We start from the raw sequence: 17,706 nt of genomic DNA, 5'->3' as shown, positions 1-17,706 counted from the left end.
AGCAGCAAACATGAAAGCTGGAAAGACAGAATGAAATCCCGATAAGATCAACTGATCAGAAGCACTTCTTGCCTTGCCTTCCTATTCCACTCAAAGATAAACTAATGGGAAGATATTTGTTTCTAGACAAAGTTATCTATGTCAAACTCCCCTTTAGGAATTTCAGCATCTGTTACAAATTCTGATCTTATCAAGATCTGTTTTAAATTGCAAATGCCAAAGCATCCCTATGTTTAGGGCTCAGATTTGCAGAGTTCCAAGCTCACCTTGAGACCCAGGAAACCTGAGAGGTGCCTGGATTGCCAAACCACTCATTTCCAGGGACATGCCCCAAACCACTGAGGCCTGAATCAAGCATGAAGCAGTCAAACACAGAGTAAATTAAATACAAGACAGGATGCAATGTCCCAGAACAAACAAACTGACCCAGACATGAACGCAACTAAAGCACCACCCCTGAAATACAAATCTTTGTGTCCCTGAAGACACAGCTGAAGCATTGCAATGAAGTGACACACAATAATTCAGACTGGGGATAAATTAATAACAGGCTTAATTTCATGTTTGATAGCAGTGGCCAAAAGGATTTATTTTTCTCAGAAAGTGGTTTTGTATAAATTGGTTTGCCTGCAATTTTTCAAGATGCTGCTGTTTTGGATCAGGATCTATTTGTATAACCCAACTGCCCTGTGCTGTCAGAGTAGATGTTTTTTTAATGCTGCTGCCTCTGTTGAATATTCCATTATTCCCACCCCAAATCAGACTACTATCCTGCAGAAAACTTAAGGAGTTCTAAAATTATGTCAACTGCCAGTTACTATTTAATAAAATTACTAAAACCATGAAGTTATAGCACACAGTAACTCCCTACAACCACCACAGCAAACGCTGGGAATCCCAGCTGGCTAATACTTCCCAGTCCTGTTCTTTCCCAGCATGGCAATAGAATTGGTAACTGTTATTAGGTTATCCCCAAACAAGGATCCACAGAAGCTCACAGGCTCAGAGTGAATGTCTAGGGATGCACAAGGAGATGATGTTGCTTTGCAGCAAACCACACTCACCAGAGAGCGCTCCCAGATCAACTGATGCTCAACCTCACAGCTGGCAAAGCACTTGGGTAAAAAGTATTATAAAGCAGAAAACAAGAGATCCTTATTTTACAGTACCCACCACTGCTTTACAGAACTGCTTTGCCTTAAGGTAAAAATTAAAAATGTTTAGAAACTGTTCAAAGCACCCTGACATTGAAAAGCATGGACATTACCTATGCATTTGTGGTTTTCAGTGCATTTTTTTCACTGCCATTGATCTGATCACAACCTCCTGACCAGTCTACTCAGACAACAGATGGATAAAAGAGATTTTGACCAAAATTAAAAGTAATGCTGGAAAACACAATGTGTCCAAACCTTTGAAAGACTAAATTCTGTCATGAACAAGGATCCAATGTATTATATAACACACAGCAACCACCTCCTATCATTGCATCGATGACTTGGCAACACAAATCAACCACAAGATCAATACTTCAATTATCAAAACAAGGTTGTTGGACAATAAGATTCCTCTGCTCACTCCCACTGGTCTCCTTCCTATCCCTTTTGAGAGACAGGTACTCTTGCATGAAGGGCTTTTTATTCCAAAATGCCTCGGCAGAGAACAAAGTAGTGGCATTGCAAGAGCTGCCTTAGTGCAGCAGCAGCAGGTGAAAAGGGAATAAAATCAGGGTTTATAAATGCCATCAATTTTGTGCTGCTCATTCCACTTCCTTCACTCCATAAATGAAGTTACAGCTCTGCCTTGATTCCAGGCTCATCTCGGGAACCAGCACTATGAGCAGCCAGATCTGCCTTCCTGTAATCTCACAAAACCAGGGATTTAAAACTGACTCTTGTCATAGCCATAAAACACAACCTGAGCTTCAACCAGAAAAAAATCCACCAGAAGCTCATGTTGTATCACTGAGCTGAGGAACAGTGGTTCATTAGGAATGTGGTTTCTTCACATACAAAACCCAAAAGGGGCATTTTTGTCCCACCAGGTGGGAAAGAGTCTCTTGTAGCTGAGCTGTGCAGGAGCTGCCTCACTTTTGCTCTCAGAACAGCTTTCTGCAATTCATTTTCCCTACCATACAGTCTACAAAGTGAAGAGGGAGAAGGTGTTAAGAGTGACATTAAACATTTGGTAGAGGACTCCTGTAAACAAAGCCTGTCTTAAACCAAGCTGCATTTAATCCTCAGCCTGAACTATTCTGGTCAGTTTGACAACTTAGTGCTGCAGCCTTGTGTACTCCCTCTCCCCAGGAGCACCCAACCCACACTCAAGAGTGTCCAGCAGACCCTACACTGTGAATGCCATCAGCAATGATTGAGGGTCTGATAACTCCTGCTTTGAGAAAGAAAGGGTTAGTCCAAGAAAGTCATTAACACAGATCATATATAGCTTTTTTGGTTAATAAGCAGTGAAAAGAAAGATGTGATTTGCAATAACATTTATTAATGGATAAATATACATATTTACAAAGAAAAAATCTGAGAAAAAATACAAAACCAAAGAAGTGTTCCAAAAGAGAGCATTTTAGGTAAAAAAGAAAGTGTTTCTAGTCCCCACAGACTGATCCAACAAGAATGTCTACCATTGCTAAAAGATCCCAAACGGGCCCAAACCAAGGCCAGTCCTTCCCTCCAACCACACAAACCACAACAGATGCAAACAGAGACATAACAAGAACCACCTCTGTCAGGTTCTCCAGTGTCATCCACTATTAAGTACAGACCAAGGAGTTTCTGCATTAATCTTTTTTTGAATTTATCCAGAAAGCTTCCTCCCTCATCCTGTAAGTCAGAACAGGTACCATCAACTCATGACAAGGAAAAAAGAAAATCCAATAAACCAGTGGAACAATTCTTGGAGGGACAAATTACTGACACTGATGTGAAGTGAAAGACTTTGCCCATAACCATTAGGATCTGTATTTGATGATCCTTCTGGGTCTCTTCCAACACAGGGATTTCATGATTCTATAACAGCCTTCCTAGGAGCTGTTGGTACAGCCAAGTCTCATCCCTCCAAACACAAACTACTTCCCTTGGTGCTGAGGAAATCCACCTCCCCTGATTATTTCAGGATAGGAGGGAGATATGGAATGGCTACTCTTTAGGGTCTTCACTAGTTACTCAACACACCACAAGAGAGGGGAGCCAGTCTTGGCTGAATACTGGACTGAGCTGCCCATGGAGAGCCCTCAAGCTCACTTTCCATCACTCCCTGAGTGAGGCAGGGTGTGGGAGGAGATGCAGCCAATACCCTCATTTATCAACTCCCTTTTAGCAGTTGAAAAAGAAAAAGGGATGTTGTTTTACTGCAATGAAGACCTCAAGTATCACAGACTCAGAGCTGAATTGGAGTTCCAAGCTATTGGCTCTGGCACATCTGCTGCTTCAAAATACCAATGTCCATCTCTTCCTAAAGCAAGAAAGCACAAGAAACTCCTGTGTGTCTTAGGTGATGTTCAGAAGAGCTGGAATCCAGGTAAGGAGATTCAGGAAGTGAGTGTGGATCCAACCGTCCCAATCATGCTGGGAAGCACTGAACCCTCAACAGCTCCCAATGGGATCCTACACATGAGCATCAAAGAGTGAGTGACCACACCACAGCATACCAGGCAGAACTGTTGGCAGACTACTCCTGCCTATGTCACCAGAGTGCCAGTCACCAAAATGCCATTTCCTGCAGCAGGTCACACTGAAAAAACAGGATTTCTCAAGCCAACCTGGATGAGGTTACATGCTGCAGAAATTCCCAGCTTCCCTGCAGGAGGGATAACTCAGGTCTTGATCACTCACAGCCTGGCACTGCACCAGCCAGTCTGAACAGGGTGTGTGAATCTCCGTGTCAACGGGTGCTGGTGTCGGGGCAGGCAGTCAGGAGCTGCTGGTGCTCCCAGCAAATTTGTTCCTGAGGAAAATAGGAGCAAAATACTTGTATTGGTTCCTTTACAGATCCCCTGAGACCTCAGCCCTTAAAAAGCACTAGAGCAAACCAGTTCTCCCTGTGCACAGGGATGACAGCAGGACTCAAAAATTCTCCTCTCGGTGCTACAACCTGTGCTGACATCACAGGAAAAGGGGGAAACCACAGCACCAAGGTATAAAAGATATGGAATGTGCACAAACAGGATACAGAATGTGCAGGAATGAGACCTTATTTGGATTGCCATGGACTGTCACTCCCTTTGCACCACAAGCAAACAGGGAAAAAAGCAGAGGAGCGACTGGGAAAGGGGCTGTAGTCCAGCAGGAACATCCCTAGGGTGCTGGACAGATGAGGTTTCTGTTCCTGGTACATTACAGTTTCCTCTGTCAGGAGGGATCATATTTTCCTGGATGAATATGGATAACTCTCCTATAAACTGCCAGAGAAATATAAAGCATTTGTTCATCTTCTTTATACTCTGTAGTGATAATTGGTATATAAATCCCAAAAATGTTCCTGAGCATTGTCAGAGTGTAAAGTTTCCAAGGTTTTTTGCTGATGACAACCAGCCTTACCTCAAGATTAAAAAAGAGAGAAAGAGACCATTTGAATTAAAGAGTTACAGAAATTGAGCAGAGGTGACAGAACCCATCTCTTATCCCACTGGGATGAGACATCCTGAGCACTCCCATAGATCTAAGGTGGCTCTGGGCAAAAGACTTCAGGTACTTTGTAAATGGGTGACAGATTTACAGAAACCACAGCTTTCCCAAAGCCACCAGTGTGGTTTCCAGGTTCTTGTCACTGGATTAGAAATGGAGTCAACTCAGCAGTGCTCACTGCAGCATCCCAAGCAGTGATCCCGAGGAATGGCTTTGGGAAGGAAACATCTATGAGTTCAACCTCCAGGAAATATGGACAGAAAACTGACAAAGAGATCCAAACAACCCCTGTTTCTTCCCTCTCCATGCCAGGTTGGGGAGAACAATCCCTGCTCTTCATCACAACTGTTAACAACATTTTGGGAAGGAGATGCAGGCAGGGAATTCCAGCCACAAGTATCTCCTGATTCTCCCATCCTGCATTTTCTGCACAGCACATGGCACCCCAGCATCCTGAACCACTTCTGCTCTCCAGGGCCTGCCTCTGTCTTCCTAAACTCCACACCAAATCTGCTGGAGTCCAAGTGCATTCCAAAGGATGCTCCCAAGGATTCAGGGCCACAGCCTGCCAAGACCCTCCTTCACACCAGACTATGTCTGGATAACAACCCTCAGACTTCTACACTTCCTAGTGCCAAAGGAGGAAGACTGTGTATTAAAGGCAGTGTATTAAAAAGGGAAGAATATGAAAAATCAGCATCCTCACAAAACAAAGTCCTAAAGGCACAAACTGGTGAACTAATTGGAGCAGGTTACAAGAGGAACTGGAAAGATTCCTGTGGGATTAAAACAAAGGGTTTCACTAGCAACCTAAGTTTCTGAGACAGCATTTAGAACCTCAACCTGCACTTGAGGTGACTTGAGTGGTCCATGATACCCCACAGACCCTCAGATCAGACAGCACATGCCATGTTTGCCTTATTCCTTCAAGCTTATCTGCTAGTTTCCTAAATAACAGTGTTCACACAGACAGAGATCTAGAAAGGGTTATAAATACAGGTATTTATATATATTCACACATTTTCATCCACATAATAAAGGCCTGCTCCCTTCTCCTTCATGCTGCTGGAGCAGCTGCCACCACTGGTGACAGTGGGGAGTGTTCTCAGAGTGACTGTGTCCAGCCCAGTCCTCCAGTGGACACAGGAGAACACGGATTAGTGCTGAAAGGAGAAATGGGGAGCTCAGCTCAGCCCTGTCATTTACTATTTACAGAAAAGAAACCCCTTAGACACAAAGTCCCACCTTCCCTCCAGCTTACAAACCAGCTCTGCTCAATCCAGCTGGGCTGGAGCCTACACACTTCAGCCAGGATAACTTGGCTAAATGGGAGCATCATCCAAACACTTACATTGTGGGCAATAAACAACGACCAGCATGCAATGGTTTGGTTAAAGAAGTCAAAAACAATCGAGGGGTCTAACATTAGAAGTGTGTCCTGATATGGCCAAGCCAACATGCCAACAGAGGGAAAGGTCAAAGAGCAGGTAACTCCATCCCTATGATCTGAGCAAACATGCATGAGTTAGTTCCACACAAATTAAACACATCCCAAGTGCACCAAGACCATCAGATTAAAAAAAAATATTAATCTATGTTTACAATAAATATCTCCTTGCAATGGGTTTTCTCCTACAACACTATGTATTTTCTTGGATGTGAGAACAGGGGTGGAGAGAGAAGCTGGGATACTTTGTCAAAGGTGAAAAGCTGACCTTGTCCCTAAATTATTACCAAGAGCAGCAGTAAGAACCAGCACTTTTAATTTAAATGCCAAACTGAGTTTCCTAGAAATTGAGTGGTTATGGATTAGATTCCATTGTTCTTCCTAGAGAGTCAACCATTGCTGCCCACAAAGGCTGTGGACTCCCATGCCTGGAAGTGTCCAAGGCCAGGTTGGATGGGACCTGCAATAACCTGGTCCAGGGGAAGGTTCCCTGACCATAGCAGAGGTCAGGCAATGACCTGAATGATCAAGATGATCTTTATGGGCCCTTCCAATCCCCAAACCATTCCAGGATTCTGTGATTCAGCAGATTCCTGTAAAGCCCCTTTTACATCAGTGTCAAATGTTCTTCAGCTTGTGAATACCTTACATTTAAAACAAGCTTAAAAGCAACTCTCCAGCAATTCCTATGGGAAGTCTTCCAGGGGTTTGGGAAACCAGACTCTCCTCCCGTGATTTCCTCCCCACATCTGCCCTCCCACAGCAGTTGAGAACACAGTTCAAAAATTTGCTTTTCACCACAGGAAACTTCAGAACGGACCTGGGAATCCACGACTACTCCTGCCAGGTCCCATCATAGCCACACAAGGACACAGAGCAGGATTAGCACACAGTCACGGGGTGTCCCTCCTTGGGACAGCAAACTATGGAGATCAAAGACCAGGACAAGGAAGATGCAGCAGAGACTACAGCCAAGAAATTCAGGAGCTTTGGTCTTGAGGTTTCAACATGACCCTGTTGCCACTCAGAGGAAGAGCAGCCACCAAACAGTCAGTGCTATGACCACGAGAAAGGACATCATAAAGGGAATACGTGGAGAAGGAAAAAGGCTAGAGTACAGCTGACACTTTTTGAGTGATTTCTGCTCTTCAGGGATTGCAATAGAAACCTTTGGAAGAGTTGCTTCACTTGCTGGCCGGGGAATGGCTGTCTCAGTAGGTATCTCCTGCTTTTTTAGTTTGTCTTCATCCTGTACTAACAGAGGCCGTTCCCGTGTCTGCTTTCGTGGTAGAAGATCAAGAAAGACAGAGAGAGATGAACAAAAATGACAGATGGAAAGTGCCCAAAATGACACTTGGAGATGTGCAAAGCGTTAGGGCAACTCTTCTCAACATAAAATAAACTGCCCTGGGGAGCAGAGCCACTGGTGGCCTGGGTGACACCAGCCCTGGAGCTACAGAACCATGATCTCTCTGCAGAGCTCATCAGCATCTGCATCAGGATCATGTGTGTTTGGTGCCTGCCCTCCCAGAAATGTGTATGCCCAAAATCTTCCAGGGTGTTTTGGAATTGGAATGGTGAGAAAAATCTTGAGGCATTTGAAACAGGAATGGTGCAGTACAAAATGTGGTCTTTGACAGCTTCCTAATCTACAGTGCCCTTAAAACCCAGCATCTGGAAACTCCCTTGGAACGGCCAGACTGCAGAGCAGATACAAAATGTTTTTCCAAAGTTCTGACCAGAGTATCAAAATTTTGATTGGTTTGAAAATTCTGCTGAACAAGTGAAAAACTGTAAATCTTAGAAATCTCACGGAACAAGCAGGGTGGCATTAGGAGCAGTGCAAACTCCTGGAATTTTGCTCTGTGTTTTAGCATTTTTGTTTCTGGAGTCTAAAGAATGATAAAACCCCAGAATTGACTGAATCAGCACACAGGACCATGCAAGGGCTTCAGCACTTCTGCTTAAGAAAGGAAAGATTGTGGGAATGTTGCTGTTCAGTAGCTCTGTCTCCCTTTAGTTTGCCAGCCCTGGTCAAACCCCAGTGTACTTAGGAGAGGAAAAACTTGGCTCTAAGCTCCCTCAGCTGAGCCAACCTCCGCTGGTCAGTGCGGTATTTTAGGACTGGTTCTTTGCACACCCCTAAGTGGTGAGAATTTGGGAGAAAGTAGCTGGGAGACTGGGCAGCAAAAAAAACAGAAAATGCAAGAGTAACATGATCATTAAAACAACAACAACAACAAAAAAAAATAAACAGGAAGAAAGACAACATAAAAAGAACAGGGAACAGTTAAATTTTCAGAATTGCTTTTGTCTCCGAATACACGGTTATATCGGTCATGCAGCTTTTTCAAACCAGCCATGCACCAAAATAAGCAAAAATTGAAATCTGCAAAAGCTGCAGCAGTGCCAAAGTCCTCTGGGTGTGAGTTATTAAACTACTTCACATAGCCCAAAAAAAAAAATGTTATCCAGCAGCTGCTGTTGAGTTTTGCTTGGTGCTATTGCAATAGCAAGACTGGTTCAGAAGCACAGATCAGAGCAGCAGCTTTACCTCAAGCCCACCAACCTGTCTCTCAGAAGATGGGACAGTGACTTTCTTGACCTGGACACACAAAGCGTGTTAAGGTTCAGTTGTCTCATAATAAAATATAGAGGAACAGCAGAAAAGGGCCCTGTCAAAAGACCCTTTGGCCACTAAGGCAGGGTGAAGGTACCATTATGAACAGGAGCAATGGCTTTGCACCATGATTTGCCATCCTTAATTACCACCTGATTTATGATCCTTCAACACACGCACGTGAGGGAAAACTTTCTCCCCAGTCAGTGCCTGGGAAGTTCACAGTTTCTGGAAGTTCACAGCAGGATATAGCCACCTCAGAGTGAGATCACTTCCAAGAGGACCAGAGTAAGAAGGAACTTCCAGAAATGCAAATCTAGGGCTGATACCAATACTGCGGTGCTGCAGACCCACTGCAGCCTTATGTGGGACAGGACCACACCATCCAGTTATGGTGACCAGCAGCCCTCCAAGGTCTCAGTGTGGCCTTGCAAGAAATTGCAAGACATTCTTCATAAAAACCAAGAATAACATTCATTAACTGCAGTTGTGGAGCTTGAGAGCCTCTGCTCTGTCCCACTCACACTCCAAAATCCACTGGGTATGGTGTGCAGAGCTGTGCTGCCCACATTCCTAGGGCATCTACACTGAGGCTCAGCCACAGAGGCCAAAGTCTGTCCTTGTGTTAAACAGGGTAATCCCAATGACAGGCTGCCCACAAAAGCTGTGGCTGCCCCTGGCAGTGTCCAAGGCCAGGCTAGATCAGGCTTGGAGGAACCTGAGACAGTGGAAGGTACTCCTGCTCATGGCAGAGGTGGAAATCCAAACCATTCTGAGATTCTGTAACAACCAACCCTGATTAAGTTCATTTTGGGGACCTCATGTTTCTAGCAGACAAAAAAAATCCTGGCTTTACTCCGAGCTTTGAGGAGCCCATAGTAAACTTGGTGTTGAACTCCTTGCACATGTTACAATAACCCTCCATCCACTGCAAAATTATTCCCTGATTAATAAGTATCTGCTTTGTTGAAACATGAAATACTAGTTCATATGCAGGGCTGTGGGAAGGAAGGGGAAAAACTGGGCTTTCAACCAGGAGAGTCTTCAATTGCCACTACTTGCAGTCAGGATGCAATTTTTCTGTTGCAATAAAAAATTGCATTTACTACTTAAATGATTAGCACAGGCACTAACTACAGTTTTACTCACATGCTCCAAATCTGAAGCCAGTATGACACAGAGGTGTCTCTTAGCCAAGAAGAAACCAGTTGGTAACTGGTTTTTCCTTGAAAAATTACCTTTTAAAGGAAATTAGCAGAGAAACTGTGAGTGCATGTGATTACTAACACACAGTTCCTGGAAGGAGAGAGATTCCCATCATGTTTGAACAGCCCTGCTGTGGTCAACCAAGGAGTCTTCTAGAAGCCTCCACAGCAGATCAGCACCTGCAGTTACTAATGCAAGTTTAAACCCAATGACATGCCAGATTAATTGGAGAATAAAGTGATTTTGGAAAAATCATTCCATCCCAATGCTTCTCCACTTGGTTATCTGCAATATTATCTCTGAAGTAATAATTTACGTCTTTGGATTTTGGGTTTGTCAGGGATTTTTCCACATTTTGGGGAGATCCAGGAATGAGCCAGTCCCTAAACCAGCCATGGGAAGTGCTCTCTAGCATCACACTGACAGCAACACTAGGAAAAGCAACATTAATACGAGTTAAGGAATTCTTACATCCTTCTCTACCAAAAACCCCACATTTTTACGATTCTACGACTAAAGCTTTGCTTGTCTCAGAGAACATTCTACAAGTGAACAGTAACTATTAAAAGTGCACATAAGCAGCAGCTAAGGGGAGCAAATCCCACAGGGCCCGTGCCCAGGTACTCACTCCATCAGCCCCCGAGGGAACCTGCCCGTTGGCGTTGAGGCTGCGGAACGGGGAGTGGCCGGACAGGCGCTTGTCCCACTCGCTCGGCCGCGGCTCGGGCACCGACTCCATGAAGTTCTTCTTCAGCTCACTGATGTTGGCGTGGTGCTTCTTGATCTCTTCCTGCGTCTTATCTAGATCCTATCAGCAAAAGGACAGGGGAAGTGAAGGACACACAGAGACCTGGGACTGCCTAAGCTGTGCTTAGCAAAGCTGCACTCAGCAGAGCTGCTGACAACTTCCCAAACTGTGTTCGCACTACAGACACACAAAGGGAGCGTCCTCTCTCCTCCTCTGTGATTAACTGGGATAAACTGCAATCCCTGAACGGGGTCTCCTCCAGCAGCAGGACATGCCATTGGCTCATCTCAAGCTACACCAAACCAGGTGACAGCTGAGCTGGAATACCATGGATTTTCCCCAAACGGGGTTTTTTAAAGTTGCAAGACTATGTTTCTTTGAGTTATTTAATTTAACATCTTCAAATTTTATGGGTTTGCTTTCTTTTCCCTCTGCTAGCCTGAGTATTTCTAGGGATTATTACAATTGATGGTAAAGAAAATGTTTTCCCTATTTTATTTACTCTCTTCATACGTGTTTCTCTTTTATCCTAGCAGAAATTATCTTTACTTCCAGACTATCCCCCTTACCATTTTTCCCCTCCCTTTCATCTCATCCCTCCAGGAGCTATCATAGGAGGTTTAAGACATTACAAACAAAGATGAGATTATTTTTTTGGAAAAAAAATCAGACTGAAATTTTATTTTATCCTGGATCAACTAAGAAACTCCTGTTAAAATTTTTCATCTGGAAAAAGCCAGATTTTTAGTCTGTGATGCCAGTTTACAGCATATACACACAGATTTCAAGGCAAATCAACTTGTTAAAAATAGTTCTTCCTTGCAAGCAAACCAGAGGCAGTAGAAAAGAAACAAACAAACAACTTTCCAGGACAGGGCCAAAAAGTAGAAAGAAAGGGGAAAATCAAGGTCAGTAAAAGCATCACCAGGAAATTTCACTATTTTTGTGCTTTTAGTTGTAACTCAGCCCATTGACTTTATAAAATGGGACAGCAAATGCATCCCTAAAGGAGGGCCCTCATAAAAATCTCCATTCCTGCAGCTCACCCAGGACACACCACCCTCCCTCCACAGCACTAAACCCCAAATGCCTTTTTAACAGTATTTACTCTTTTTGGCACAGCTCAGGGACAATTTTGACTTCTATCCTAGATGAAAGTATAAGGCAAGTGCCTGCTAGGTACAAAAACAATGTAGAAATGAGTCTGCCATGGACTCTGGGGCAAATCCCTGCCTGGTCCAAGAATCCTACAGTTGCTCCTGGTCCAGAGAAGAGAGAAGGACCATCTTGGCTTTCCAGCACTGCACAGGAGCAGGGCCTGGGAGGGCTGGCAGAGGAGCTAAAGCCACGAGGAGCTACATGGAGCCGGGTCTGGGAAGCACCTTGAGGAACCAGCTTGCTCAGCACCACCCTTTTCTTCCTGTTTTGCTCTTTCAGCAAACCCAGTGCATGTGGAGCATTAAAAGGCTTTCAGTAAAATCAACAGGCAGCTTCAGGAGGGTGAGGTCTGCCAAGAAAATATCTCATCTGCCAAGTGCATGAATTAAAAAAATAAAGGGAATAAAAGGGGTGAGCTGCTGGGTCAGCCCTGTTGTAGGGGAGGGCTGAAGCACCTGCAACAGAACTGTGGGAAGGGGAGTGGGGAGGGAAAGGGCTTGGAGGCAAGTACTGCACTGACAGGAAAAAGGAGGTTAGAAGCAAAGAAAAAGTTTTGTTTGGGGTTGGGGAACTGGAGCTGTTTGAGCTGGGTGAAAAAACAACAGGCACAGTCTTCAGAGTGATGGCCAAACTCTGCCTGTCATGTGCAGACCCTTCACTTGTGACTCAAAGCTCTACATTGCAGCAGTCAAAAAAAACCCAAAAAACCCCAACCAACCAACCAAAAAAAACAAGGACAAAAAAACCCCCAAAAACAAAGAAACCCAGAGAGAAGCTGCAAAACTTTGAACATTCTGATGAGGAGAAGGCAGTTAGTACACTCCACTTTCAAGAGATACCACCAGGGAAATCCTGGGAGCTGCTGGTGCTGCAAGTTTGAGTAGAAACATGTAACACAGGGCCAGAGTATCAGAAGCCACAAAACATCTCCCATGACAGAGTGTATTAAAGAAAATAAAATATATGATTGGCAGGGTCTGTTCTGAGACTGAGCTTAGGTGAAACCAAGTGGAAAGGGCTCCCAAATCCAAGGGGAAGAGCTGTAATGTGGAAGGATGAGCTACCCATGACCACTGAGCCTCTCTATCAGACCCAGAGGGACCTGCACTGAGGAAGGATGGGGCCCAGGGGTGGTGAGGTGCTGCAAAGCCAGGAAGGGCTGGGAGAAGGATGGAAAAGCTGCAAACACCAAACACCAATGCAGCATCCAAAAGGATCCCTCCTGCCTGAAGCACCTTCCACTATCCCAGGTTGCTCCAAACTCTGTCCAACCTGGCCTTGAGACACTTACAGGGATTCCGGGCAGCCACAGCTGCTCTAAGCAATCTGGCCCAATTTAACCAGCAGCTTATCCTTAATTTTGTATTTTCACAGACTGGCTTTTCCCCCAGGAAAATAATTGTTTCAAGCAGTGAAAAACTGGTCAACGAGCCCAGCACTACAATCCATGACACCCCCAGCAGTCAGTGGGTCCCAGAGCAGATCTGAGCACTGCCAATCATGTATTTTGGGGAGGTATGAGAGAATGAAAGTCAGAAGAGGAAGAAGGAAGAAGGCCTGCACATCATCATGTTTACTGTCACCATGCAGAAGCATAATTAAAAAATCAAACCAAATCAAAAGGTCTTTCATGCAAGAGCATGCAAAAACAAAGGCAGCAGCAGAAGAGGAAGAAGTTCAGCACAGATGCAGGTTTAGCAAATGCAACTCAAAAAAAGCTTCAAGTTCATACAAACCTCCAACATTAAATTGCTATGCCTGATATAAATGTTTTCACCATCTAGCCTCTTTGATCTCTTCTGTGAAAATGAAAGAAAAGGGGGAAACAAAACAAAACAAAACAAAAGCACAAAAAATTAAAACGTTGGTCTTGCGGGATTGATAAATAGGCAAATTAAAAAGTTAACTGAGGGCTGGGGGTGCAGTGCTGTGGCAGCATGGGGTGGGAACTCCCACTGGGAATGGGCATCTGGCTCATGGAGAATGGGAGATGCAATGAGTCCTTTAAAGAGACAGCTCCCAGAGGGCCTTGGCTCTAGCCACAGAGAGACAATTCCTGGTTTTCTGTGAAAGCCTGACACAGTCCCACACCACATTCCTGAGAGATGCAGGTCCACCCCTGAGCTCGAGGCTGCACTGCCTGGGGGGACTTCCAGGAGGTCCCAATGTGCACACTAACTGCACTTTAACCACTTTCCCATCTTGGATGTTTCCCTGCTACTTAATACCAAAAAAGCTTTTTCTGGACTTTAGTTCTGCATTTCCTACAATGCAGGCTACATTTAGTTTCTAACTAAATTTGTCATAGAGAAGAAATTTCATAAATCAAACCAAGTGTGTTTCTTTTTAACATTCAACATGCATAATTTCAGTAATCAGGTTGTCTATGAGACAAAAAGCTACTAACTTCCAAATCATGTATTTCATAGTTTAAAGAAAATCATCACCCCAACCCTAAGCCCATGAAGAAATTGGAGCACTGTCTTTTTAAACAGGTTACAGATGCATGAATGATATGGCAAATTTGGCTGGTGAAAGGGTATAAAATGGCTAACCTTCCTCATTCTTATCAGCTCTTCCTCTTTTTCTGCAGGCTGCTGCTGTTGGGTAGTGATAAAAAAAAAAAAAAAAAAAAAAAAAAAGAAAAAAAAGAGTTGTTGGTTCATTTAACTATGTTGAACCTTGAAAAAAAAAAAACCAACTGTGAGCAACCTAAACTGAATTATTAGCACAAACCTGGGGCTGGGCACCATTCATGGTGGGGACTGTGACCTCAATGTGTGTTTTCCTTACCTACATTTAAGAAATAAATTGGTAAAAACATTTCTTGTTAGTAGATTTGTTCCAAGAAACCATTTAGTTTCCAAACACAGCTGCATAAAGTTGGTTTTGAAGTGGTGAGGGAACATGCAAAAACCAACATGCAGCCCTGGGCAGGGGTTAATGACACGGCAGCTCCCCAGCACTCTGTTAGTCAACAGCGTGTTAAATAATTCCTCCAGCTTGAGAATTATTTGTATTTGAAACCAGTGCTCCCCAGTGCTTCTGAAGCCCTGCAGAAGGGCTTCCCACTTGCATTAGCTTGGTCAGGCAATGTTTTCAAATAGCATTTGCAGCTGGATGTCCCAGTGAAAATCCAAACAAAGCAACATGCTCAAATTAACACAGACCTTCCCCAACCAGAAATTATTGGTTGTATCACAAGTATATTGGCAAAGGCAGTAAGAAGAGGCATAGCTACAAAACCAAGTCTAACATCACAAATTAGGTTCTTTCCTGTCTGTAAGTAGAGAGCCAATATTGCCTTAACACTCTAAGAGAAGTATTTCAGGGAAATTGGATTGTCAAGTCCACTGAAGGCAAAACCCATCCGTGGGTTAAAAGAAGTAATGCAGCTCCATTGGAGAAGCAGTAAATTTGGTATGTTCAAATTCACATTTTCCTCCCACATCTGTATTTAAAGGGGGAAAAAATCCAATGTTTAAGCATTTAGGGAAAAACTTTTAATAAGTAAGATGGGATAAATAAAATTTCCTTGCTCTCAGTGTAACATGAGGGAGGGGGAGCAGCTGGGCAGGAACAGCAGCATCTCTGTGCTCTCTGTGCACCCCACAGTGCCAGCCTGAAACTTCCTTCAGTAGTTTTGTTTAAAAATTACTGTTCACGCAGGCCATGGAATTTTTTTAAGCATCTGCCCATTCTCCAACCTCCCTCTCAAACTGTAATTAACAGGAATCTTCCCTGGAGATGCTCACACAGGACCTACTGCATGGTATGTTTTGAATTATATGGCCTCAGCAATGCTGAAAATAGCTAAATTTTGGAGCAATGTGAAAATTGTGTCTCAAGGCAAACACTTCTGCTGCATCACTGCAAAATTTCAGTAAGTCAGTAAGAGTTGCTGAATATTAAGGACACTGTAATATCAACAATAATTTTGCACATTATTCTGACTTATTAGAACACACATATCAACCACAACAAAGAACTCAGACATCTGTAGGAAGATCAAATAATGGTGAACGAATTTAACTAAATTAATTTAAACAATAAACTCCCCAAGGTCTCACCAGTGCTATTTTCAACTGAAGTTTTAGTCTAGTTTGCAGCACTGTATTACCAGCTCTCCCAGCAAAAGCCTATCAAGGTGAAAAACATTCAGGCGCTGGGCTGCACACCAGATCCATTATCACTTATTTCACTGGAATTCCCTCCTGCTGTCATACCAGGAATCAGAGGCACAGCCTGGCCACGTGGGAGCTCTGAACTCTAGTTCCATGATCACATGCAGCTCTTGCCAGTGCTTTTAACCATCTATCAGCAGGATGCATTTGCTTTGACTACAACCACCAAAACCCAGCTGTCCTTGAGCTCCTTCCAGGGCTGGCATTTCCCTGGCACCCAGACCCCTGTGCTGCTCCCACCTGCCACTGGGGACAGGGATAAACCCCCCACGTCCCAGGAGAGAGTTGCTGCTTTGGGCTGATTTCTTGAGTGGTGCTCCAGCCCAGCTCCTCCCCAGAGACTCTGCTCTGACCTACCCTTGAGACATCCACTGGCTCCTTGGGTTTCTCTGGAAATTCTTCACATCGCACATCAGATTTCGCTGGTTCCTTCCCTACTTTAGAAGTGGCCAGGTCCTTCAGGTCGGGCTTAGCTGAGCCTGGCTCTGCAGCGTGGCTCTGGGCGATGGCTGGGGCTGAGGTGGGCCGGGGACTCCGCTCCGGGGTTATCACAGCCACTGCTGAGGGCGAGGGACAGACAAAGACAAGGCTCAGAGCACGCCACTTTCCAAAGGATTAGGCAAAGTCTTTCCAAATTACAGTGCTGTCATTCAAAAAGAAAAGGAGGAGGAGGAAGAGGATGAAAGAAAAGGGAAAAGAAACAAAGATGTTGAGCAAAGCAGCTTGTGCATTTAGTATGGGAGAGTGGAAATTATTTTCCTTATGGTTTAAAATAAAATCAAATAAAACCCACACCAGATGGTTTACAAAAAGCAAGCTTGCACTCTGCAGAGAAGCCACACCACAAAGGCAAATCTGTTTTTGACATTGTGCCATGGATTTCTGGGTCTTTCACACACAACTGACACAGACTCCACTCCAGTGCAACTAGAAAAGACACAGCTTGAGGAGTTCTGTACTCATGGGCATCTTCTCAAGCAGAAACAGATGGCTTCTGGAAGAGAAACACAGGCTTCCCACCCTCCCCTCCCCCCCCCCCCCCCCACCAAAAAAAAGAAAAAGAAAAAATCAACAAGCATAGCTCTAGAAAACTTCTCAGCAACTTGTTGGTGGCTTTCAAGGCAGGCTGGGGCTGCTTGTCCAAACTGGGTATCTTCAAGGCAGCACAGTGGGAAGATACTCAGCACCTCCAGACCAGTGACAGTGCAGAAATGAACAGCATGCTGCCAAAAATAATCTTTTCAGAGGATGACAGTCATAAATACAAGCACTAGGTCCACACAAAATCAACTGCCTACTCCTTTCCTTCAACTCCTGATTTACCAGGTAGTTGTCTGATCCCAAGGAAACATTCAAGCCAAAACTGTGTGACAAAGCAAGCCCAAATTAATTTCCTATGTGTACCTAGGGCTACAATAAGCTATTTGGTCCTCCTGATATTGGTTTTTAGGGATGTTTCACAAGAGATACATAAATAATATCTTTGATGTGGTCTCATATTCCCAAAATCACAGCTTGCAGCAGGATCATACTGTGTATTCTATTCTAGCCAACATGAGGTCACTCATGTCTAGCCAGTCAGCCATAGAAAATCTGTTGTTAAATAAAAATTGTAATTTCAAGCAACTCCTTAGTAAGAATTACCATTGTACTGAAAAGGTAACATCTCATCTGTGTCTTAATAAAACATAGACAGAATAAGG

General features: G+C 44.1%; 1 protein-coding gene across 5 annotated transcripts in view; it reads right to left on the bottom strand.

Annotated features, from left to right (window-relative positions):
* The window catches only part of EPB41 (erythrocyte membrane protein band 4.1), a 74,684-nt gene that overhangs the window by 11,832 nt on the left and 45,146 nt on the right, over positions 1-17,706 (bottom strand). For 2 of the 5 annotated variants that reach the window (XM_079325789.1, XM_079325791.1), the window contains 5 exons: positions 16,361-16,563; positions 14,556-14,612; positions 14,375-14,419; positions 13,556-13,618; positions 10,542-10,721 (listed from right to left, as the gene is read on the bottom strand). In XM_079325789.1, the coding sequence (XP_079181915.1) occupies positions 10,542-10,721; positions 13,556-13,618; positions 14,375-14,419; positions 14,556-14,612; positions 16,361-16,563 (548 nt within the window). Of the gene's footprint in view, positions 1-3,164; positions 3,179-10,541; positions 10,722-13,555; positions 13,619-14,374; positions 14,423-14,555; positions 14,613-16,360; positions 16,564-17,706 lie in introns of those variants that run through there. The other 3 variants (XM_079325792.1, XM_079325788.1, XM_079325790.1) reach the window with 3 other exon arrangements.

Source organism: Erithacus rubecula (assembly GCF_903797595.1).
Source record: "Erithacus rubecula genome assembly, chromosome: 23".
In the NCBI taxonomy this organism is placed as follows: domain Eukaryota; kingdom Metazoa; phylum Chordata; class Aves; order Passeriformes; family Muscicapidae; genus Erithacus; species Erithacus rubecula.
The sequence above is the reverse complement of the archived record's forward strand: the minus strand, read 5'-3'. Positions and strand labels throughout refer to the sequence as shown.